Here is a 24,459-nt window from a genome sequence, read left to right as displayed (position 1 = left end):
AATCAGAATTCCCCAGCTAGGCATAATAATGAACTGCAATAAAGTCAATGGGAAGGGGTTGCAGTATGGACAACTGGGAAGGGGAGACAGAAGTTGGAGAGGGAAGATGTTGTGATTTTATTTTGAGGTGTGGAATTTGAAAGCAACCAACACTGAGCTAATGGCATCCAAGCTGGCTCCTGTGCACTGCCTGTGGGGTATCAGTTTCCCACAAAACCAACCAATTTTTCCTGTGAAGAGAATGAGAAAGCTCCACATTTTATAGTAGGCAGAGAAAGTGCCAGGAGGTCCCCCAACCTGCCCACTCTCAGGATGACATCTACAGCAGGTCAACGAGCTGCAAACATCATCTTTCACATCTCTGGAGCTTTTAAGCACTAAACCACTCCAGAAACACATCATTTCGCACTTCCACTCTCTGTACCAAGGTTTCAAAATACTTTGCATGTTGGGCTAAAGGAAGGTGCTGTCCTCTCATGACTACAGTATTGGTGAGATACTGAGAAATTTTGGGGTCATATACTTGCTTTCCCTCTGTGAGCTTTTTGTGTTTGGAAAGCCCCTTTAATTTCTGTGTTTCTTTCCCTCCTCCTTTGTTTAAGGGCAAGAAATGTTTTCATTATAGGACTTCTCCAATGAGCCTGAAAGATTTTCAAGCCACTTTTAGGATCTTCTCTAATCTAGCATAACCAAGGTGTTCAACTGTGACTCTTCAATTTATGCCAACAGAACCTAAGGCCTTCAGAAGGTCTCCCATCCAAGTATCAGACTAATCCAGGCATAATGAATCCATAAAGATCTGGTTCATTCAGCCTCCAGCAGGAATTATTACAAGATCACTAGCAGGGAAACTCAGGGGATTGTGTTTGCCCATCTTGGCCTCACAAAAACCAAAGGAATTTTGTCACCTTTAAAGAGGAAATTTCCCAGTGCTGCACCACATCTAACCATGGTGGCAAGAGCGGCAACACAATCAGGGACTATTGCAGCAGGATATTGTCACTCATTGGTCAGAGAAACCCAACCAGAGCACTAGTATGAAGCACCAAAGATGTGAGAGCAGTGTGAAGACCGGAGTCCCTCCACCATGAGAGTCCCACTTCTCCCAGCCATGAAGTGGATGGATAATGGTACAAGGCTGCAAGGTTTATCTTAGCTGGTGGTTCTCGTTTTACCCAGTTAGGGACTTTTTGAAGCCACTTCCCTTCCTCAAGTCCCCATATCAGCTGAAATTACTGCATCCACAAAGATGATCAGCAGGCTGGTACACCTCTCCTTTGAAGTTAGGCTGAGGGCCTTGGGATTGTTCAGCCTGGACAAGAGAAGGCTCTGGGGAGACCTTATTGTGGCCTTTCAATACTTAAAGGGGGCCTACAGGAAAGATAGGCACAAATTTTTTAGCACAGTCTGTTGCAATAAGAGAAGGGTTAATGTTTTTAACCTAAATGAGGGAAGATTTAAACTTGATAGGAGGGAGGAATTTTTTACAATGAGGGTGGTGAGACACTGGACCAGGTGATCCAACAAGGTAGTAGATGCCCCATCCCTGGAAACATTCAAGGCTAGGTTGGATGGGGCTCTGAGCAACCTGATCTAGCTGAAGATGTCCCTGCTCATGGCCGGGGAGGTTGGACCAGATGGTCATCAAAGATCCTTTTCAATCCAAACTATTCTATGATTCTGTGCTCAGTAGCTGGCCAGGTAACCTGATTTGCAGTGAAGGAGACAAAGTGCAAGCAAAAAACCCTTCATTACCAGCAGAAGCTGGGGGCAGCCCAGGAGGGGCAGCAGGGCCAGGGTAGCACCACAATGGCTGTGGTTCCTGTCTGCTGGAGCCAGTCTCCTCCCTGGCTTTCAAAGGTTTACATCAAACCAGCAGGACAAACTTGAGCACTTACAAATCTTCAGTTTGGACTTGGTTTAATAATGGTTTCTGTTTAAAATAGAAAACAAAACAAACAAACAAACAAAAATAATGCCCAACGAGCTCTCCTGTCTAGCCAAATGTGCCCAAAAAAACCCATGTTTATTTTCATTTAAATTCCCCAAAGGCAATGTAGATTTTTCTGCGGATGTCTGAAGCCTGAAAAACACTCGAATTTCTGCGCATTTTCATCCTTTGACAAAAGAATTACATTTTTAGGGAAGGCAATGGCAACTTTCATTTCATTCAAAGTCTGAGGGAGATCTTTCCAACCAAACTTATGAAACTTGACCAATCTTTTCCATTTCTTCTTCTCCCACCCATGTTACTTCACCACGCTTTTAACATTCAATGTGCACTTTCAGCTATTCTTGCTCATCATATTTACCTGAAGTCTAACAAGTAAAGCACATGGGAGAAGGATGAAGTACATCTATAATTCCTAAAATATTCCAAACAAGCAAAGTGCCTGTACGAAATGGGAATGAACTGAGCCACTATCCCAGTTGCAAAATGTTGCAGCAACGGGGCAAGCAACTGAATTAATAATATCATTATGTTGACAGCCCTTACTGTAAAATGCCATGCTTGCTTTCAGCCCCAGATGCTAGGAACTATGTTACTTTGAACTATTATCACCCATCCCTCCCACCCACTCACTTGAGAAGATAAAAATCAAGATCTGGGCTGCTGAGTCAGACTACAAACACCCAAACAGGACATTTACCCAGACTTGGTTTTGGTCACTTCTTCACTGAAACTCTGTGTCATGGAGCTGGTAGAAGGCTCTTTTAACCTCTTCCAGAGAAATAAGCCACTGAGAATGAGAAACCACATGCGGGGAGGAAAAAAAAATACACAAATTTGCTTTGTGAACAGAGCAAGTTTCTAAACTTCCTGTCAGAAGCTGATTCTTCTCAGCATAAACTCCTGAGCAACTGAGCAGATGACCCAGAAGAAACATTATGGACTTGAGGATACAGCACTATCCTGGAAATTGTGAAATTTAAGCTTTTTGGAACAGCAATGTCATGTATGAATAGTCTGTGGCAACTGAGGTTTCAGCTGTGAGGTTCAGTTTCCCCTGAAAACTGATATCCAAAGCAGTCTGGCTCTGCACCCCCCCAATAATAAAAAAAAAACAACGCCAAAACCTCTACTAAAAGAGGTCAACTGTATGGGTATTATTTTAGAAACTAAAACTTTTAAGGTGACCTAACTTAGCAGTCCCCTGAGGGAAGGTCTTCTCTTTTTGCTGCATGAAAACGTATGATTTCCCACTCTAGGGTGGGCCCAACCTTCAGATCGTTACAGCTGAAGACACCCCAGTAAAGCTCAGAGTTTCCGTTTCTCTTGGGGTTCTTCAAGTCTCCTTTTTACTTTCAGTTTATATTTCCTGTCTCACTCCCCCCCTCCTCCCCCTTTCATTTTTGGGGCTTCAAATGCAAACAAAAACCAAAAGCATTGCTGACTCAAGATCTTTTTGTGTTTCTCTCGTTTTGACTAGAAACCAGAGCAGGCCAAATGAAACAACGTTTAGATAACACTGTGGCATTCAAAATGCTTTGTAGTCCTTCAGAACTACCTTCTTTATCATAGAGGCTGGTGCGTGCTGCCATATCCCTTATTTGCAGAAGGAGATGAAAACAGAGGAAGTTTAATGGCTTGATATTTTCATTTTTAAGAAAAAAAAATCCATGTTTCAAATTCCATGGCTTGCGTACTAGGTCCCCCTGGCTTTTGAGGTCCAAATGCCTTTGGAACCTAAGCCCCAAACCTTCACGCAAATGTGATGCAGCCCATATACTGAAAATATTCATGATTAAATAAAACCAAATCTTGCTGAACAAAGAAGGGAGAGACTTCCGTTTAAAAGGTGAACAGTGATTCACAGCTGAGAACCATGGTCTTTGCTGCAAGACACGGTTTCTTGTTGGTCTCAGATCAGCTTGCCTTTTGACAACCCCAAGCCAAATAAACAACGAGGGATTCATTAACTGATTTTGATTGACTTATCACCCTCGCACTCAGGTTTTTCTGGCTGCATTGCAAATGAAGCATCAGCTCTTCAGCAATTGCAGTTACAGCCGTTAAAGCTCACTTGCCCCCTCCCCAGTGAGGAACACAGAGGATGAGTGTTCACATCTTTCTCCTAATTTCAGCACCTGGGAGTTATTCCCCCTACACTGCAATTTTGACCTCTTTTCCTTTCAATGCCACTAGCACTCAGAAAGCAAAAATCCAGTCCTGAGGGAATACATGGGATGTTTTACATCCCAGGAAAAGACTTTCAACACTTTGTTTTAGGACTGAAAAAGGAGGCAAGACAATCACCTGCTTGAGTGAGCTCTTTGGACGAGGCAAACAAGTGTCACTTTGTTCTCACTTGTGCAACCCCGACAGCAACTGAGGGGGGTACGGGAAGGTCAAGACAGACCCGTGATTTAAAGGCAGGAGGATGGCTTGGTGACTGAATGAGCGAGGGGGTTTCACTTTCAGCTCTTGTTGATACAGAGCAGAGAGGAGGCACATTAGCGCCTCAGTTTTCCCTCTTTAAGGTGATGAACATGCTGCCTGCTCCCATCACAGAGGTCCTAATACATGACTCCTGAACCAAGGCACAAATCTGCAGCACCAAACAACCCAACATACCAGCCACTCTGTGGCCATGCACCTAGAAAACATTGTTCCTTGCCTTACTTGGGGAGCAGGAGTATCACCCTGACCCCGTCACTTGTTTTTCAGGGCCAGCAGTAAGGCCAGGCCAGCAGAAGGGAACCCTGGCAGACCTCAACATGTCCCACTTGACAATGATCCACAAAGCAAGGCAAACTCTCTTTCCCTTTGTTTAACAACACCGTTTTTGGACCTGCTGATGAAGGCTGAAGCTTTAACCAAGTCCATATTGACTATATAAAAATCTCCTGGCTGCCTCTTGGGTATCTTTAAGGAGCACATAAGACTTCGAGGGCCCAAACACAACACAACTTGCTGGCCACGAATAAGATGTACCCCTGCCAAAATCTTACTCTGCTGCAGCTATGGCATTCTCCAGAAAATATTTTGTAAGCCAGTGTCCAAATTTTATGACATGAGCATATAGAAGCGAATGTAAACTCTGCTGACCCTTGTGCTGCTTCTTGGCTCAAGAAACTGCCTCTTTTTACATTTTTCTTCCCCTTCTCCCCAGCTCCTTAACTAACCACAGATTTCTAAGTAAGAAGGAAATCACATTAATTGAAACCTTTTCAGTGCATTATCAGCTTCAGTGGGAGCAGTAGGGGAAGGGGGAGACAGAAGGCTTAGGGCAGAGGGGATGTGCAGGATTAAGTCACCGCTTGGAGGAAGATGTCAGGGTGTGAAAGGCCAGCTAACTGCTTTTGGTCACATGAGCCTGGAATTTCCTTCTCCCAAGTGCCATGGGGGCCTCCTACCCACATCCAAGAGCAAGCAAGGGATGCTTGCAGGGATGGGCCAAGGCAGGACTCGGTGCAGCTGATCTGTGATACACCAGACAATTTCTCTCCCTTCCCTTTCACAATGACTATAACAGCCCTGCCTGAGCACACAAGCATCACGCATCAGTTGGGCTTGAAAGGCAGCTGAGTATTGTCCACGCTGCAAGGGGACATACTTATGGGTAGAGTAGTTGTCATGTTTTACTGACACACCATCAAATGTCATCCACATCATACACTGAAAACAGCCCGTTCACCTTCTGACCAGCAGATGATAGCTGGATCCTCACAACACCCAGATTTTTCACTGTAGCACTTCCATGCAAGAAGCTAGGCTTGCAGAGCAAGCTTTCTGTGGCCACAAAACCATCAGGAATGGGTCAAATTCTGCTTGGAAGAGACTTTAAGTTCAGAAGGGGAATATTTTTATGCCACAGTTGGATGGGGAAAATGACCAAGCCAAACGTAAGCATCAGGCTCCAAGGATTTCCACAAACATAAATGTAAAGGTTTTGGAAGCAGGTTTAGTGGGAATGGTGTTTCCACTGAAGTCCTTCCCTCCTTCCCCTCCCCAGCTGGCTGACTTTCCCAGAGTTTTGATTTGCAGCCTGCCTGAATAACACTCAAAATATTTTCTCAATTAGAGGAGAAAACAGGAATTTGCCACTTGTCTGCCTCTATTCTGTTGCCTGTCAGCATTCAGCAAATATTTCAATCGTAGCCCTTTGCATGCTGCTAGCCCTGCTCATTTAACCTTTGGCCCTTCCCTAGGCTAATCCATTGGCCTTTACCTTCAAATCTTTACAGCCAAGGGCTGACTGAGGGCTGGGCTGGCAGGGAGGATGAAAGAGTAAGGGGATAACTTATGCCAGACCCCAATATTGTAATTTTGAGGTGGGGGGAAGGGGAGGGGAGCAGAGAGGGTGTAAATCTCTGACACACTACTCGAAGAATTCGATATATTAGCAGCTGAGATTTGTGCTTCCACATCTGGAAAATGATGAAGAAAATTAACACCATTTAAAAAAAAAAAAAAGAGGGAAAGAAGGTCTCTGTCATCTCATCTCTCCTCCCTGCAGCTGGCAACATCCTGAGGCAGGTACCTAATTGTCTGCGGAGCCTTTGCTCTTGGTCTCCCACCTCAACTGCTCTCCTCTCTGTCTTGCATGTCACCCAGATTAGTAACTAACAGTTCTGCTGTCAGAAATGCATGTGATGAAAATAATGCCCAGAGCACAGCCTGTCAGCCTCAGAACCACCTGGCTCGACTGTGATGGCAGAGGACCCCGAAAGCCTGTGCCCACCCATCCTCCTCCCTCCCGGCTGGCCGCTCAGCCGAGCATCCATCGCAGCTCTCCTGGGGCCATGCCCGGCCGCCTGCTCTATGAGAAATCGCTGACCCTTCCATCACGTGGTTGCTTTAATTGTTCACATCGGTATTTTGTTTCTCTCTACTGTAGACAGTTTGCTGTCTGTTATCTGTCCTTCATATGTAATTAATTGTGCTGTCTCCCAGCTCATTAGAAACAAACCCCTCTCCTACCCTTCCCCCTCTCCCCCAGCCAAGTCACACTGTGCATTATTTAGGTTAAATCATGTTTAAGTAACTACATAAATAGTAGGTCGAGTTTGCTTTTTGTCTAGGCTGAGATTGTCGCTTGGCTCCTTTCTCAACATGCCAGACCAGCTGGAAGCTCTTGAAGGGAAACCCTCACCGGGCAGAGGAGCCACGACGGCCCAGGAGCAAGGGAAGGTCCTCTGAGCAGAAGGCTCATCCAGTAGGTAACAAGAACAAGCTGCCAAACTTTAATAATGGAGACATTAAAAGTCAACACTGAAGAGCAAAAATACTGCCAAGAGGATGTTCAGTGTCTAGCAAGAGGCAACAGGGAGAGAAAAGCGAAGTTTGATTTGGTTTTTTTTTTATTCCCCTCTGTAACTTATTCTAGCCAGTGAAAAGTACTTCAAGTCACATCATTTCACACGTCCCAGGTCACCTGCTACCATCTGAGCAGACCTGTCTTGCAGCTATAGCATTGAAACTCAGGTGCTCCAATGCAAGTGAAAGACTTCTGAGTCTTCAGTCAAATAAGAATGAAATGAGAGTTTCTGAAGTGGTTAAAAAAAAATAATTGAGGATGTGGATATACAGGTGCAAGCAATCTAAAAACCAACATGAATCATCACCTCGAACTCAAACAAAACCCACACTGAACTCTCTTAAAAGGTTATGGTAGTTAAACTGAAGTCTATAAAGTTCATTTATTCACTTTTCTGTGCCAACAGTTAATATCCTTGTAGGCCATTTTCCCGTGCAAAAGCACCTCTGATATCAGTTGTAAAGATTTGAGGATTTAGATATCTGCTTCTGGCTGGGAATAACCACTGACAGAATGAGCATGAGAAAGCTTGTTTCCTCGAGATTTCCAGCTTAGTTCAAGACATTTAATCATCTGGATGAGCATTGGGTGAATCACCTGAACTTTTGGATACCAACTCCAGCCAAGACCTCCCATCTTCTCTGTGCATGCACATCCTTGCTGATAGACCTGGGCTAGCCAAGTGCCTTAACTGATTGGACTGGGCTCAGCTTTGCTGGTTTTCCTGTATAAAGGTTGTGAAGGGCTTCGGTGAAGACTCCCACATGAAAAGCACTGGTGACATTTCCAGTGGTGTTATATGAAGCTAAATTACTGCTTGGGAAAACTGCTTGTGCTAGGAACAAGAGGCAATGAAGTTCTCTCTTCCCAGCACAATCTGGGTGCAGACGATGGCAGAACAAAAGCCTCGCAGGCTGCCTTAGACCAATGAATCTCACCAGTGACATGGGAAGACCACCATGAAGAGCCAGGGCATAGTTCAGTTTTCCAGTCTATGTACAGCTGGCCTTCTCCACCACAAGGGCTTATAAAATACAGAGGTCATGAGTGCGTGTCATTCAAGTCACTAAAGTTGTTTTATCAGAGACCTTCAATCTAAACTTGCTGCCTGGGCTTAATACAGCTGCTGATCTCTTAGGGAAACGTGCTGCTATTGAGCTGAACCCATCAAAATGGCAGTGTGGCTTCCCAGCCCTACACAACTTGCCCTCCTAACACTGCTTATACCACTTCAGGAGGAGATTTTCCCATATCTTGGCAGACAGAAATAAAATAGCCACAGCTTCGTTCATCAGAAATTCACCCAGCTTTTGGGTGATGTTGTATTATTAAAATTATATGCTTTAAAAAAAAAAAAAGTTCTCAAGAAGGAAAGGGGAAAGGAAGGAAGAAAGAAAAACATACACGAGTGGGGGAAGGGGGGAAAAAGAACAACAATCTGAGTCTTTCAATGGGAATGTCCAAAAATAACACAAACAGGATCTCCCTGCCATCTGCTCCGATCCTCTCTGAATGGCTTTCAAAGCTAAAAGCCTTGCCAAAACCTGACAAACAAAGCACTGAGCATCAGTTTTAATGGAATACCAATACTGCATTCCCCCTTCCCCCCTTTTTGCTACTTATACACACACCTTCCACACCCCTCCAGTTGCCAAATAAATGACACTATGCAAAAAAATTTGCTTCGGTTACAAAGCTGAATAAACAAGGAATAATTTTGCAAGTGCTCCCATATGTCTCTGCTTCTCTGCTTACAATGGATACTAATAAGATTTGCCATAACTAATTCATTCTTTCACACCATTAGCCTGTTCTCTACCTTAAAGAAAAAAAAAATTAAATTCTGTCTATCCCATGTGCATTTTTCTACAACTTTCACACAGCTGAAATGCAAGTGTTTCAACAGCAAAACCAATCAGAAAGCAGATACCTTACGCTTAGTTTAGGTCCCTCAATGAGATTTAAAGGTGAGTTTTAGTGAACATAAACAAACAGAATTTTTTTTTTTTTTACTTTTTTTCTTTGATTTTCCATTCCCATTTTTAAAAAAGGAAGATGTCTAAAGGAAATGGTGGGGAACATGGATGGATAAGAGAGCTGCAATCTAGACACCAAAGGCAATGTCTTAGCACACATAAAGTAGAAAGTCTTGACTTTAAAGGCAATGTGCTAGCGCATATAAAGCAGAAAGCAAAATTCATTGCCTGCAAAGTCCAGTAACTCTCCTATGCTTCCCCTTGGCTTGGCTAAGCAGAGCGGACACAAAGCAAACACCCAGCAACAACAACCAGGAGTGGATGGAGACTTCAGCCCGTGCTCCACTTTCACAACTAAAGACAGCACTGGGATGCAGAGATATTTGTGAAGGTCAGAAATTGATTTTACTTTTTTGTTGTTTTTTTGTTGTTGTTTGGCTTGTGTTTTTTTTTTTAATGAGACACATCTCTCCTGACAAACCTGAGAAACAAAACCAAAATGCTTAAATCCACACTTCTTTGTTGCGGTTTATTCCCTCTGTTACTGAGATATTTTTATGTTCCAGAAGCACACCTTTACCAGTGCTGATCAAGCTTTTTTCTTTTTTTTTGGAAACATCTGAAGCCTAATTTACTTGAACAAACAAAAGAGTTTTCCCTCTCTCTCTCTCCCACTGCCAGCCCCCCCAGTGCCGGATCTGCCCCTCCTCCTCCAGCACACAAATGGCCTCACACCAGACAGGACAGAGGGAGGGCTCCAAATTATGCCTCTTTATTAACGAGGGGCCACGGCAGGGAAGGGATGGGAGCAAGGTGGGGGACAGACAGAGGCTGCTGGCTCCTTCCCGCCACCCAAAATGGAGAGAAGAAGTTGTGGGTAACCAACTGGGAAGGAGCTCATGGACAAGAGCTTCGGGCCACCTGCCAGTCCACGCCATGTCATGAGATGCCATGGTGGGTGGGCACTGCTGGTGTGCCCCCATCAGCACATCTGGGAGAAGGTGGCAGGGAGGACCCACTGGGACCCTGGTTGCTTGTTGCAGCCCATGGATGGGGAGAGCTGGGTGGTAGTGAGAGCCTGATGGATGCACCAAGCTGCAGAGGCAGGCGCAGGGATCCTTGCTGCAGATGGAGCAGCTGAAGATCGGATGCCTTCTCCGGTGGCCCTGTGTGAGACATCTCTGTCTGCCTCAGCCTTGCAAACTGAGAAGGACCTTAAGAAAATGTTGAAAACTTTCACTCTTTGGTAGTGTTCAGACACAAGTTACAGGGCACTGCCATAAGTTTTCTGTCTACACCATCCATCATCTAATTCCTTTCTCTGTATGTCTGTGGTGATTTATTTTCTTGATGCAGTAGGAAATATAGGAGGATATTTTCGGAAAAAGCCATGGTCAAAATTAAAAATCTTTCCTTCTCTCCCCTTTGAACCTCAGGCCACTCTATACATTCACCCTTCAACGTTGTTGCATCACACTTGATGATAAACTTTCTGAGTCCCTCACGCCTCTGATTTACTCATCAGACCCTCTCCTGCACCACCTGCATGGCCATCTCCATCTGGCAGAGCCCAAATCCTTCTTTCTCCTTACCTCACTGTTTAAATTCCTCTCCCACTGGGCTGCCAGCTTTTCCTAAGAAACAAAGCACAGCCCCTGTGAGCAAACATTTCTACCCATCTGTGTCCAGCAGCCACGACAAAAACAGCTCCCTTTACTTGCAAACACCCCCCCCAAAATTTTTCCCCAGACCTCACAACACACATGATATCTCCACACTCTCAAAAACTGGATTTGGTTGCGTCGTCCATTCTTTGGATTTATGTATTTATGGACCTTTATCCTACCTGTGCTTCGAGGTAGCTTTGACGCTGTTTGGGGTCAACCTCTATCTGCATTTTCACACAAGGGGAAAGAACCGTGGACAAGCAGCAAAGCTGCAGGCAAAGCAGAAGCAAAGGGGACTATAAGGGGAGCATAAAGCATTTCGACATTTTCTAACCAGGGATTAACACATGGGTTTTAAACAAGGGGACTCCCTTCCCAGCTGACAGCAGCAGCTGCAGCTTCTGACTTGCTCACAGAGTGGCAGGGCATCGAATCAAAGAGAAAAGAAGAAAGAGGACAACCCTTCCTTGGGGAGTACGAAACACAATACAAGCTATTCTAAAACCCCCACAAATACTGGCTTGGTTTTAGGTCAGGCTCTCCTTCTCCCTTCTGCCCCAATCTCCCTGCACCCCCCAACCCCCTTCTTACAACAAAGGGAAATTGGTATTTTTTGAAATTTTTCTGAAAGCTAACCCAGCAGATGGTCCTTTCCATGCCGGGGAGGGAACAAAAAGAAAAGCCTGCCAGGATACACATCACCGAGATGTGACAAAGATGGGCATGGTGGCTGGCCTCTGACCCAGGGATTTCATAGAGGCCTATTAGACCGTGTGGCCAAGATTGAGTTGACTGAGTCAACTTATATCTCCAGCGTGCAGCTGCTGTACCCCACAGGTTCGTGCTAAGTTTTATTAGCTTTAGTCAGACCCAGATAGACTGAAAAATGACAGGCTTTCTCTACATTTCCATGCTACTTTTTCAACACCTTAGGACAATCTTCCACACCAACATCTTAGCAGGTGGAAGTGAAGTTCAGCAGCCATATTGAGAGTGTAATAGTAAAAGACTTATTAAGTCAGTAATTAGCAACTGTCCTACTTTATCAAAGTCTTACATACACATCAGTAATGTGAACTCCTTCAGATGCAGAAAGCCAAGGGTAAGCCACTCTCAGTCCTTTTGTCACACTCAAATGCTTGAGGCTAAGGACCTGGCTGTTCATCACAAGCTTTTCTTTAAAATTTCTGCTTCCCTCTAGATGATGTCAATGGCCCAATTGCCACTCTTTCCAAGGCTGTCCCAAGTAGACCCAAGGGCTCCACATCCTAAGTGGCCAAGTTGCCTCCAAGAATGAAGCATGACTTGGTTATGCGCCACGTCTGCCAACCAAAGCACAGGGGAGCAACAAAGGATGTGCTGGCCTCCTGCAGAGCTGGCCCGTGCTTCACAAATCCCCATGAAGCATGCTGGCAGTTGCTGTCCCCGAGTGACTAATAGTAGCTCCTGCCCACGCCCAAGTCAATGACCTAAGGACAGATCGATCCCTCCCCACCACTCTCTTCCTAGTTCCTCTTGCAATCATTGTGCTGCAGTCAGAGAAGGAAACAGCCTTCCCCCCCACTTCTCCTTCAAATCAGGAATATAATTACAAGTAACGCAATGGAATTACGACAAGAGAGAGAAAAGGCTGGAGGCAATTCATCCTAATGATTACATAAATTATCGAAGGAAAGTATCCCATGGAAAGCGAGAGGCTGTCTTTGGAAAGAGTACTCAGCTGAGCACTGATGAACACAACATCAGAAAATAGGCAAGACAAATTAATTACCCCCATCTAACCTGCGCATACATGGTATATAAGAAGTAAAACACACTGTCAGTCCAGTACCATCAGTTCCCAGTGGAAAATGTAACCAAAACAAGTTCTTTCAAGCTTCCCACTAACACAGATTAGGCAGGATACTGATGTAGGGACTGTTCCTGAAGCTGAAAAGACTTTGGTGGGAGGCAGAAATGAGGGCTGATCAAGCCCTTGCTAGTGCTGCTGCTCCCTGGTAGAAAATTACCTGCCCCAGGTCAATTCTTTTTTAGTTTTAAGGGTGAGCTTTCATCAAATTACCCACCTGGGAACAGCATAGGCAAAATTTAGGTGAAGCTACCAAGGCCAGTACAATATTTAGCACATATTGGGGCGCAGGGGAGACTACTGAAAAAAAAAAAAAAGTCTATTTAGAAATTACAGTGTACACTTTACCTTTAAGGTATGAGGAAAATATTTCCTACGTATCCTCCTGGGAAGCGCTTGCCAAGTACATTACAGAAGTGCCTTTTCACAGAAGCACCAAGTAGGGAATCAGCAACACTGTCCCATGGTAAAACAAGGGCATGACTGGTGGTGACACATCTGAGTGTCCACTGCCTGGCCCTCTCCTGGTCAGACAGAGCCATCAGTGAGAAGAGTGGGTCCTGGGCCTCTGGCTCATTTGCTTGTACCACCACATTCCTCCCAAGAGCATTGGGCAAGGCAAAATTTACCACAAATCCCCTCTGGGCTGATTCTCATCTTTCAGCTGTGCAGATGGAGAGCAGCTCACACGAAGTTACGATGCTGTTAAGTGCTAAAATTCCTCAATGAACCACCCAAGTTTATAGTGGTAGAGCTGTTGTAACATCGGTGTCAATAAAAGATACCATCTCTCTCCACAAACCTTGCCACCCAGGTGAGACAGAGAGCCATGAGAAACTGATGAAATGATTATGAGTCCTCTGGTAAATATTCCTCATTTGGCTCTTATCACATTTCAGGGTTTACAGACCAGAAGGGACTATTAAGGGCATCTAGAGCGACTGATTGCATGCTGGCCCCATAACTCCACCCCCCTCATTTCTGCCTCAAGCCCTAACACTTCTTTTACATACATTTCAAAAATAGCAGTGAAGATGCAGAGAGTTAATAATTTTAAAAAAAATTCACAAGTTTCAATGACAAGTAGAAGAGAACTCACTTCCAGAAGGACTGTGCATCCAACGTTTGAAGATCAAGCCACCACCTGGGAGACTCATTTGTGTCATGGTTCAGAAACCACAGCTCAACAAAAAAGGCTCAAGTGTTACCCTGGCCCGCAACAGGTTCCTTGAGTGAGTCGCTTAATCTCTTTACTCTGCTTCACATACCGTACTAAAAGACGAGATGGTTTCATTTTTCTTCCTTTTATTTCTACAAAGCTTGTAAACTTCTTGCAGGAGACAGGCTCTCCTGATGCCTTCATACAGGGCTTGCCAACAGCCGACATTGATGTACAATAGGAACATGAGGCACAATCTTAAAACAAGCCTCAGAGACACGCTTAGTTCTGCAAACACAGCTGCAGTTGACTGTGCATCTTGAAAGACCATGTCCTCATCTCCAGCAATGTTACCTTCCACAGTGGCCACAGTCCAAGCCAAATCTTAAATACACAACCTTATTTCTGTAGTAAGACACCTTAGCCCTTCTGCTGTCCCTTTCACTGCTCCAGCCCAAAAAAAAAAATGACAACAACAAGTGTTTTTTCTTGATACCACCCTGGAGAAGTAGAGTGTTTTCCAAGCTGACTGTCCTACTTGGAAGCAGTGTCCTGCTACTGGTGTATGCACTATGGCTTGAGAATCCCTCTCCTGATAGCAACCGCCTGCAGCTTGGAGTCCAAATATAGTCACAATGTAGAAATAGCACTTCATGTCCTGAAACGAAAGAGCCAACAGCCACTGGTCTAACTCACGTTAGAGGTCATGGCAAGAAATGGAAAATAACACTCTTACGAAAACAGAGCTAACTGGACTTGTCCTCGAGGGTCACGTATCAAATGGAATCATTTTAAGGTTCAAAAGTTGGAATAGTCATAGCATTAAAAACCAAAACAATGCATGTTTACTCTGGGTATTTTTAGACTGGCTTCCTAAGGAAACGAGGCTAACGTGATCACACTGTGTTTGTGTGTATGTGAATGTAAACACAAACTCCTTGCCTGCCTGCATGATCCTCTCCTCAATGTTTTTTGGCATATTTTGACCAATTTTGATGAAATTTGATGGAAAAATAGAAATCTTTGAAACACAATATTTAAAAAAAAAAAGAAGAAAAGAAATTGTTTGCTGGCCAGAAGAAAGGGACCCTTGAGGGGTTCACTAAGAAGGCTTGGTCAGAAAGTTCACTCATCACTAGACAGCAGAGAAGCCACATAAGAGGAAAGTGGTCAGAAACCAACTTTCACAAGTTTCAGTGCTCTTAGAAAAAGAAAAAAAAAAGGGCAAGCTGAGGGCACCAGGTGAAGCTCCTCTTCCTATTCAAATAAACTCAAGTCGAGTCCCTCACACAGTCCCTGTGACTATACAAGGAAATGTGGACAGTGGAAGTTCACCTGGAAATGAAGAATGGGAGGAATTCGACCAGACCTGAGGGAGCTAGCCAAATAAGCATGTGTGTGTGAAAAAGGGATTGAAGATGAAAAAGTTGGAGGTAAATCAGAAGGTATCTGTAGTCAGGCATGCCTGGAAGGAGGGGAGAGGGAGCACTGCATGCAAAAGTTGATGCTGGAGGATGTGAGCATGTGCATTCCAAAACCTCTGCAAATGAAGACACAGCCAGTACAGAAGTTTGTAGTTCTGGGTGCACATGTCAGCGCGTCATGTCTCCAGCACATCTCTGCTAGCCTGGAGGCCATAGTGCTTTCGAAACGCAACCAGCATGCACTGACTTGGCCAAGCCTTTACAAGGCTGTGGGAGGCAGCACCCATCCCCTCCCACGGTTTGGTGGTGGGGACTGCAGAACCTCCATCTAGACACCCAGCTTCTCTCTGCCCTGGTCCCAGTTGCTTCCCTGTAGTGTCTCCTCAACTCCAAAACCAACACTGGGGACATTTTGTCGTAATTTGGAAAGAGAGGTACAGCAAAGGGAAACAAGGAAATGTCACAGAGGGCCATCGAAACTCAGCTGTGGGAGTGACTGCTGCAAAAAAAACCTGTCCTCGACATGGATGGCCTCCACAAGCTCTGGTCATATGGCGACTATTCAAATACAGCAAGTCTTCCTCATTTGGCACTCCATGCTAAGCAGTAAAAGCCTGCTTAGATTTCTGCAGCCCATCCCTTCACTGCCGGATGTTTGCTTCTTTAAAAAATACTTGACTACATGAAAAAATTTTAAAAAAGACGAAATTCTTCGGGAGCAGACAGACAGTGAGGGATCAGCCTCAGCTGGCTCAGGCAGACCACCGAGCTGGAAAAGAAATTCTGCCTTATTTCTGTCACAAGATATTGACGACATGATGCAAAGTGGAATCTGCTCCAGAAGACCTTGGAGAAGGAGTAGGAGCAGGGATCCAGCCCTCTCTGCCCTTCACAGTGACCACTCTCCTCCAGGTAATTACATGGGGACCCATGAGGACTCACGTCCCAGACTGTGCATCTCAGATACCTTCAAGGACCAAGATGAACCTGATCCTGAATGGTTCTCAGTTCATAGTAAAACTAGTTTCTTAAGCTCTGAAGGTTTTTACAGAGAAATTCATTCCTACTCTCTTTCTTGGGGCAGCCTAAGCTAGTTGTGCTGGGAGAGTACCAAACTGCAGCTGTTTCATTAGTGCCTTCAACAATGCGGTAGAACAAAAAGCTAGCCAAAAAGAAACCTGGGATGAATATCAAAGAGCTGAGCTTGTGTAGCTTTGTACCCAGATGTTTGTATAGAACTAGTGTAGAAACGTCAGGAGCCTCATGCCTGTTAGAGCAGCTCTAACTTGGTCTCTCAGCTGCTCAAAAGCCAGTTTCACCTTAAACACAACTAGAAGAATACTTTCCCACTGTGCTGGCAGTTCTGAAGTTCTGCTGTTATTCTATAACCTGGGCAGAAGCTGAGGTCTACACTGCTGGCATGAGCCTCGGGTACCTGCCACCAGCACCATTTCGGGGAGTCTCAAGACTTTGCTAAGCAAGAGTGGGAAACACACCAGCACAGAAACAGGTCCAGGCTGAAGGGGCTATGGAGGCTCCTTCCTTAGGGAAATAAATAAATAAATAAATAAATAAATAAATGAAATAAATAAGGCAGCTGTAAGTCAAAGCCTGCCACTTCAAGCAGGTACCACCACAAATGCACAAATGCTTTCTCCTCCTTGCTAAACCACACACAGACACAGGGAGCAACAACTGGCTGATCATGCACACAAATCACCGGGGAGAGGAGCCTGGCACAGGGGTAATCCAACGAGAGCTGCAGATGCACATGAGAACCTGGAGGGAAAGTACAATGTGCAGCCAGCGATGCAAAGATGGGGGAAGGAGAGGCGGGGGGAAGAGCTCTTGATCTTCTGGAAGAGGGAGGGGTGGAAAGGGGAAAGCATGCGAGTGAGGGAGTTCTCCAGGAGAGGTGAACCGCAGGAGAAAGTTGCATGTGTGGGGCAGAGGAAAGGAAGATGATGCATTGAATTTCAAGGGGAAAAGTGCTAGAACCGCTTCCTGCAGAGAAACAGCAAATACCTACAGGAACTCAAAGGGGGAAAAAAATGTTGCAAGAAAATCCAAGGATAGAGTTTCTTCTGACTGCACACAAGGAAGCTTTACTTCCAACTGACTTGCTGCCACTTATCTTTCAGCAGTAAAATACATTCACCCATCCCAAGCTCTTAAAAAACAATAATAATGTAAACAAAAAAGAGTTTACATCCCCCAAAGCAGGCCATTATGCTTATGAAGGTAGCTCCAAAGAAACTTTGCATGGCTGTGCCTAAAGAAAGGAGGGGATGGAAAATGAAGTGTTTGCAGACACAAGAAAATAGACAGACCAGAGGGGGGGAAGGGAATGGAAACAAAACAAAACCAGGAAAATACTGCTCATCTGGGGCTTGTTAAATGCTACATGACAGGCAGGGAAAGCTGATGGATTGCTTCATTGCATTCGGTGCCATGCTTTCAGTGCCCTTCCAGAGTGACAACATGTTCTCTTATCTGAAGTAAAAGGCACCTTTTGTGATACTGAGGACTCTGGGCTGGAGCAACCCTGCTGCAGGTGGGAGACCAGCAGCTGCTGGTCTTGCCAACACGCCAGCAGGACATCCTTTGGGCTCCTAGCTTTTTGCTTCCCTCCCTCTTCAATCAGACTAAACGAAATGGAGCCATTTGCGGGTTTAGAAGTGGCAAGGGTTCAGCCCACTCCACCCCCAGGCGCTGGAGGGTTGAAATCAGAGCAAACGCTCTGCAGAACATTTGTGCACTTTCCAATTGCTGCACAACCGGCCGCATGGAGAGCCCAAGCTACGATTCACCTTCTAAGCAGCCCCAGGAAAGTGGTTAGGAAGCTACCTTCATTCTTATTTTTCAAGAAGGGGAAGCTGATGTGAATCTTGGCATGGTCGCCACTTGAAAGAAACCCCCAAAGCTGTTGGGTGGCAGCCAAGCATTCAAGCAGGCAGAGCAGAGGTTCCCAACGCTGATGCTCTCTCACCCCCTGCCTCCCTCCCCGCTCCAGGGCATCAACAACCACACCCAGCAAGATCGTTTCTTGGATTCCCTCCCCTCCCATTCATGATCGCATAACATCCCCGGGGCAATTGCTCACACGGAAAAGCAACATGAGGAAAGTATTTAATGTATGTTTACGTCTTTTAATATAGTGTAGCAGCTGGAATCAAAGGCGAAAAAAGGAACAGGCCTCGGCACATGAGCAGCGTGGCTCTCCACAGAGCCCCCTTCTAATCACCGCCGTTCCCTGGACCACAGCTTTAGAAATCAGGCACTAGCCCCTGTTGCCTAATTAACAGAGCAGTGGAAAGCCTAGGAACAGGCATATCTTCTTCCTCCCTAAGTGGCCACTGAATAAATGCTATATCCCCAGTTCACAGCCCCTTTTTACATTGCTGGCATTACCAGTCCTTTGTGTACCCACATGCTGTTACTTAAATTGCTTCCATGTTTTCATTAGTTGCCCTCTGTGCTGTGTGTATTGAAACTCTAGCAAGAGTGCTGAAGTGGTATTTCAAAGCACTGGGGACTACTGGAGATGTGGCTGAAGTTATTATGCAACAAACTTAAGTGATTTTTTTTTTTTCAAGTCCTGATAGAGTTTGCTCCTCCTCAGGGGGAAAAGATAAATTCAGGTGCTACTCCGTGAGGTGCAGGACAACCGCTCCCACCCACCGGAGACACATGCCTGGCATTTGCAGCTTGGATTATGCTCAACTCTCCATCCTCATATACGGGTCTGTGGGGCCTGTATATATGCCCTGTATCCATAAGCAAGGTGGTAAACTCAAATAATGGTTTCCCTTGTGCTCCCACAAGCAAATTAAATGTGTACATTGGGTGTACATTGTGTACAAACTCTCCTGGCAAAAATCCACAGAGGACAGTGGAGTGGTGCCAGCTGAAGATCTGCCCCACTGGTTTAAACGCATTGTTCCCCGCTGCTGGTAGCTGCTTTTCTGGGGTTTGCGCTGATTAAAGCAACAGGCAATCAAACAGGCTAACTCTGAAATAGCAAAACCACCAGAATCAGTTAAATGTGACAATTACTTTTTTTTTTTTTTTTGTAACCGCTACCGCAACTCTCAACAGCTCTGCAAGTACAAGCAGAAGGTACCTGCACGCTTCTCTCTCCCATGAAAACCCATGGGTGGACCGGACAGCTTAAGCTCTATTCGAGTTCCAACTTGCTGTTTCCTCCCAACTATCTTCCACCAAAAAACCTCCATAAGTGCCATAAGATACACCCATTGGCCTTGAAAGTAACGACACTGCCAACACTGGAACCTTTCTCCCACCGATTTATTACTTCCCACTCCTGTAACACCTTTTGTCACCCCATGGTACAAGATGTTCACAGCCAAGACCTGATCCTGCAGCCCATGAGCTCACAGGCAGTCGTGCGCGAAATCTTTTCAGCTGTAGGGAGGCATGGTGGTGATGCAGGCTGCAGGTCTCCAGGCATCATTTCCCTTGAGATCACAGCACTGGGGTCTTCCAGATCCCTGCTGGGGACCTCTCTGCCCCGGCCCCAGCTCAGCAGCTGCTGCGTGGCAGCCGTTGGGTGTTATGCTAATGGATAGGCCAGTGCGGCAGCCTTCTCCCCATCTGCTCAGAGCATCCACCTGCTGGGGTTCAGGGTTGTTGTGGTTTTTTTTTTCCAGTTTTTTTTTGGTTTAATAGCCAGAATAGACCAGTGGTGTCCTAAAGCTCTTCCAGGCTGCACACGGACACAGCACCAGCCAGCTCGGCCCTCACGGTAGGGGTGCAGGCTGGATGCAGCCACGGTTGGGCCACGATTCACTTATTTCAAACTCCTTATCTTTCTGCAATTTAGGTCTCACCCCAAGCATAACACACTACAAGGTGCTTTTTTTCTGTTCTTGTTGCGGTTGGTTTTTTATACAAGTAGTTAGCTTTTTTTATTTAATATTTTTGGATGGCCACATGAAGGAATGAACACGCCTGCCATACCCCTCTGACTGGGTGATAAATAGAAATGAAAGTTCCAATTTCTAAGCAGTCATATTCTCCACAATCCATGCACAGTAGGTAGTGGTTTGCAAGCCTTTTTTTTTTTTTTTTTTTTTTTTTTTCTTCCTTCACAGCTATGGGGGGATGGCTTGTGACACTTTTGCTCTCACTGAGCATGGTCTCATAACACCACTGGTTCCCCTGAGACTTCTGCAAGTATTCAGGGAGGAAAGAGAAGTGGAAATAAAACATTTCTTTGTGTTAAGAAGAGAGCCCATCCTTCTTAATAGGTGGGGAAATCTCCTTTGTGTGTATTATAGGGGCAAACATCTGCTATGCATTAAAAAAAAAAAAAAAAAAAAAAAAATTCATGCACTTAGTGTATGCCATTTAGCAAGATTCTAAGAAAAAAAAAAGTCTTGATTTTGATGGGTTTTTTTTTTTTCCAACTTAGGCTTCTAAGAAAAGTACTCTCAGAGTGAGCAATGTTAATCTCCCTGGGCTCTGCCTTGAGTCAATTGGAAATGTTGGTTCTTCAAAGAGTGATTTAGAGTTATCAGAATTTCAGTCTAAGGCAGTCTGCCGAGAAGACTGTCTCCGGGGAGAGCCATTGGCAATTAGCCTCCTCAAGGCTTCAAGTAACCCTTTGAGCATCCATCAACTGTGCAAGGTATGGGAGAAACGGAGACCTTCTGCACAGCGGGGGATCCAAGCTGCATGAGCAGGAAAGCCAAGTCACGCCTTGATCTGCAATTAGTGGACGCCTACATCCTAGATGAATTTGTCCAGGTTTTAGAGGTACTTGTGAACCTTTCATCAAATCTGGGTTCCTGTCTGAACTCATCATGATGCCTACTTGTTACTAAGGAGGCAGAGGTGAAATATTTGTACTGTGATAAAGCCTCAACCTGACCAAAGCTCCTTTGTCTTACACCTAGGACAGAAAACACCACTACACCCAAAATAACATGAGTAATCACCAGGTGTCCCTCCCTTCACCAGTACTGCTTAAAACACTTGAACTAAATTTGTTTTAAAGACTAAGTGCAGGGGATATTTCTGAAAAAAATCAAGCCAACAGCAAAACAAAAGGATGCTCCCGATAACAGCTCATACAAAGAAAAAGTTTTCTCTCTTTTCCCCTCCCTCTTGCTCTCCTTGACTAAATGAAAAAATAAAAATATAGAGATCAATTTTTACCCAAACTTAAAGTACCAAAAATTTCTCACCAGAAGGATATTTCAAGCAAATGATAGGCATCTGGAAGAAAATGAGACTTACAATGGAAGTATTTTCTGAAGCATAACTATAGTGTTGCTAGCACAATGCTGTAATCAAGAATAATGGAGCCCCTTGTCTGGTACACAGGAATGGATTCAATTGTTCACTGTGCACATACCTATATTTTAAAAATGTAGTCAAAAGCTTTAACTGCTAAAATGCTTGAGTGTTAGTGCTCGGACACAAAGCAGTATAGGAGTGGACTCCTTCATTTATCATTCATGTAATGATTAATCTTAAATCTCAATTACGCAGAAAAATAGAAGAGGCCCGAGTGAACTTTTGATCCCTTCCGAACTGGTTCATCTGAAGGGTAGTTCAAGACCATCCCCGCAATGTATGAAGCGGTGGAGGATGATACCTGCTCTGTATTACCTCCTCCAAGGCCAAGCAGGGCTCTGCAAACCTTGCAAAGGTTATGTCTCAGACACAAACTGTTTGAGTAGGTTTAATCCTACCTTCTCCCTGTGCCTTCAGGTGTAAGGGGAAACATGGGAAAGAATAGAACTTACCTTCTTTTTGGAGTGTGATCTGTCCTCTTCTTTAGCTGCTTTGCTATTTTTCCCAGCTCTGGAAAGCTTCTGCTCCCCAGACTGCTTGATGGTGATTTTGATCTCTGGAGGGCAAATATAGTTCTCCAAGTTCTTTGGGGGCTTTTTAGCTCTCTTGGTGGTCTGGATCTTCAGTTTTAGACTCCCCTCTGTGAAGTTAGCTTCCTTGATCGAAAATTCCTGCTCCTCCAGGCCGTCTCCTGCCACCCATTTCTCGCTGTCGGCATTGGAAGTGGAATCCACGTCTCTCCCAGAACCCAGCTCATCCTCTTCCTCAGGCTCCAGCCTCTCACCACTCACCGGGATCCCTTTCCCCGAACCCGACGCAGGCAGCATTGTCTCCCCTGTGCAGCTGGAGGTAGGTGGAGGCTTCGTAGAGGTGATGGAGGTCGGCAGAAAGTCTGCCTCGCCCCCCCTTTGCCGAGAGCTGCCCAAAGTCTCCCTGGGCTCCATAGCAATACCACAACACCCTGGAGTTTTGTCAGAGGGAAGGGGAGCACGGGAGGGGATGAGGAGAGAAAGGGCAGGTACGATCCCAGGGAATGGATGGTAACTGTCTGCTGAATTCAACGTCCCAATTGCCCAGAGGTTGCAAGGAGCTCAGAAGAGACCAAATCTGCCACTGTCAAAAGAAAGGAGAAGAAAAAAAGGAAGTTAGCACACGTACACGTATCGAACACGAGTGTGGAGATGACTGAAATGGGGCATGGTTGGGCTTCCCCTGCAGCATCTCAAAGGCCTTCCTTAAAGCAAAATGGGAACTGGGGCTGGCCAACGTTTTTGGGGGCTGGAATTGGTATCACCAAGCAAGGTGCAATAACCATGTGTACTGCTAAATTGATGAAAATGGATATATAAAAAACAAGAAAAGCAGTGTACAAATACAACACTGCCTGCAGCCCTAGATGCTCCCTGGGATGCTGGAAGTGCAGAAGGATCCACCTGGGTCTTGTGCATGGTATATCAGGGACGTGAGTATTGAGGGTGACGGGGGAAAGCTAAACTCAATGTTTTCCAGAGTTTCTCATGCCCTTGGGCACTACTGCTTTGTGGCTGACTGAAGCAAAGACTATGCTCTCATCCTTTCAAATATGGGATTTCTTTAAAACATCACAGATTGAACCCTTTGAGATTGAAGCACTCATATTCAGTAGCTTACAAAGTCTAGGCCAAAGTTAGTGGGAGAAGCTGTGAATGTTCAACTGGGGCAAAAGATGTATTACTCAATGACATAGAAAGGCTAAGCCAAATTACAAGCATCTGGTTAAATATATATAAAAATACATGTACAGTGTTTTTAAAGGTATCAAGATGCTCTCATATACCCTCCCTAAAATCCCTCCTGTAGCCACCCTCACACACCCATCACAACAAGCTAGTTTAAGCTACAAAATTACGAGGCAGAAGCAAAGATATTTTCTGCTACTTTAGCAGAAACGGCTCCCTGGTGGGCCAGAGGAGTATCACTTCTGGCATACAGAGAAGGAAACAAGAAGGCACTGCCAGGAGTAGGTGCTTGGGGCGCAGACCTACTCTTTCAGCAGCAGCTCCCTGCTAGATTAGCTCTGCCACGCTGCCAAACCCCACCCCTCCACCAACTGCAAGCAAGATCTGAGCATGGTCAGGGATTTCCCAGCTCGTTCTTAGCAGCAATAAACCATAAAGGAGAAACAAAAATGGTCTTGCTCTACCTGTCACTAAATCATAACAGCATTATCATAGACTACTCTAAGGCACAGCTCATCAAGAAAAATCACATGGCCTTGTACCACTGGCCTTCTTTCTGCCTTTCAAAAATACCTTGCACGAGCTTAAAATACAAAGAGAAGTAATAACAAGTACCTTTTATTAGTTATATATTCACATTTCCACTGCAGTGTGGCCACGGGTCACTTCTCTGACCCTGGCACATATGGCTGCTAATGGAAAATCCTAAGCATCCTAGAGCTCCATGAAATCATTGGGTGACCTCCACCCAGGTCCCAGCAGACACAAATTCAAATAAAGTTCCCATAAATAGCACAAGCTGACAGCCCAAGCAGAAGAAAAAAAAAAAAAAAAAAAAAAAAAAAAAAAAAAAAAGAAGGCAGGACATTTTTCTAAGGTCTTCTCCAGCCAGATGCATCATCTTTCATTTCTAAAGCGGCGTCTTTGTCACAGCAAAAAAAAAAAACCAACCCCAAACCTTACCTTCTTGCTTCGTCTGGGTTGATTTATGCAGGTTACATTGATTTGTAACATAAATTTTGCAAGATCATTTAATATTCCTTTTGTTGTACAACTTGGAGGAGCCTAAATGGGAATCTGACT

At 45.0% G+C, this 24,459-nt stretch overlaps 1 protein-coding gene across 3 annotated transcripts in view; it reads right to left on the bottom strand.

Annotated features, from left to right (window-relative positions):
• Window positions 1-24,459, bottom strand: part of SETBP1 (SET binding protein 1) — a 259,245-nt gene that overhangs the window by 223,302 nt on the left and 11,484 nt on the right. For 2 of the 3 annotated variants that reach the window (XM_014949414.1, XM_014949417.1), the window contains exon 2: window positions 22,111-22,771. In XM_014949414.1, the coding sequence (XP_014804900.1) occupies window positions 22,111-22,602 (492 nt within the window). In that variant the 5' untranslated portion in view covers window positions 22,603-22,771. Of the gene's footprint in view, window positions 1-22,110; window positions 22,772-24,459 lie in introns of those variants that run through there. The other variant, XM_014949415.1, reaches the window with a different exon arrangement.

The sequence above is a fragment of the Calidris pugnax genome, unplaced genomic scaffold (genome assembly GCF_001431845.1).
Source record: "Calidris pugnax isolate Ruff unplaced genomic scaffold, ASM143184v1 scaffold144, whole genome shotgun sequence".
Lineage (NCBI taxonomy): Eukaryota > Metazoa > Chordata > Aves > Charadriiformes > Scolopacidae > Calidris > Calidris pugnax.
This window is presented reverse-complemented; position numbering and strand designations above follow the sequence as displayed.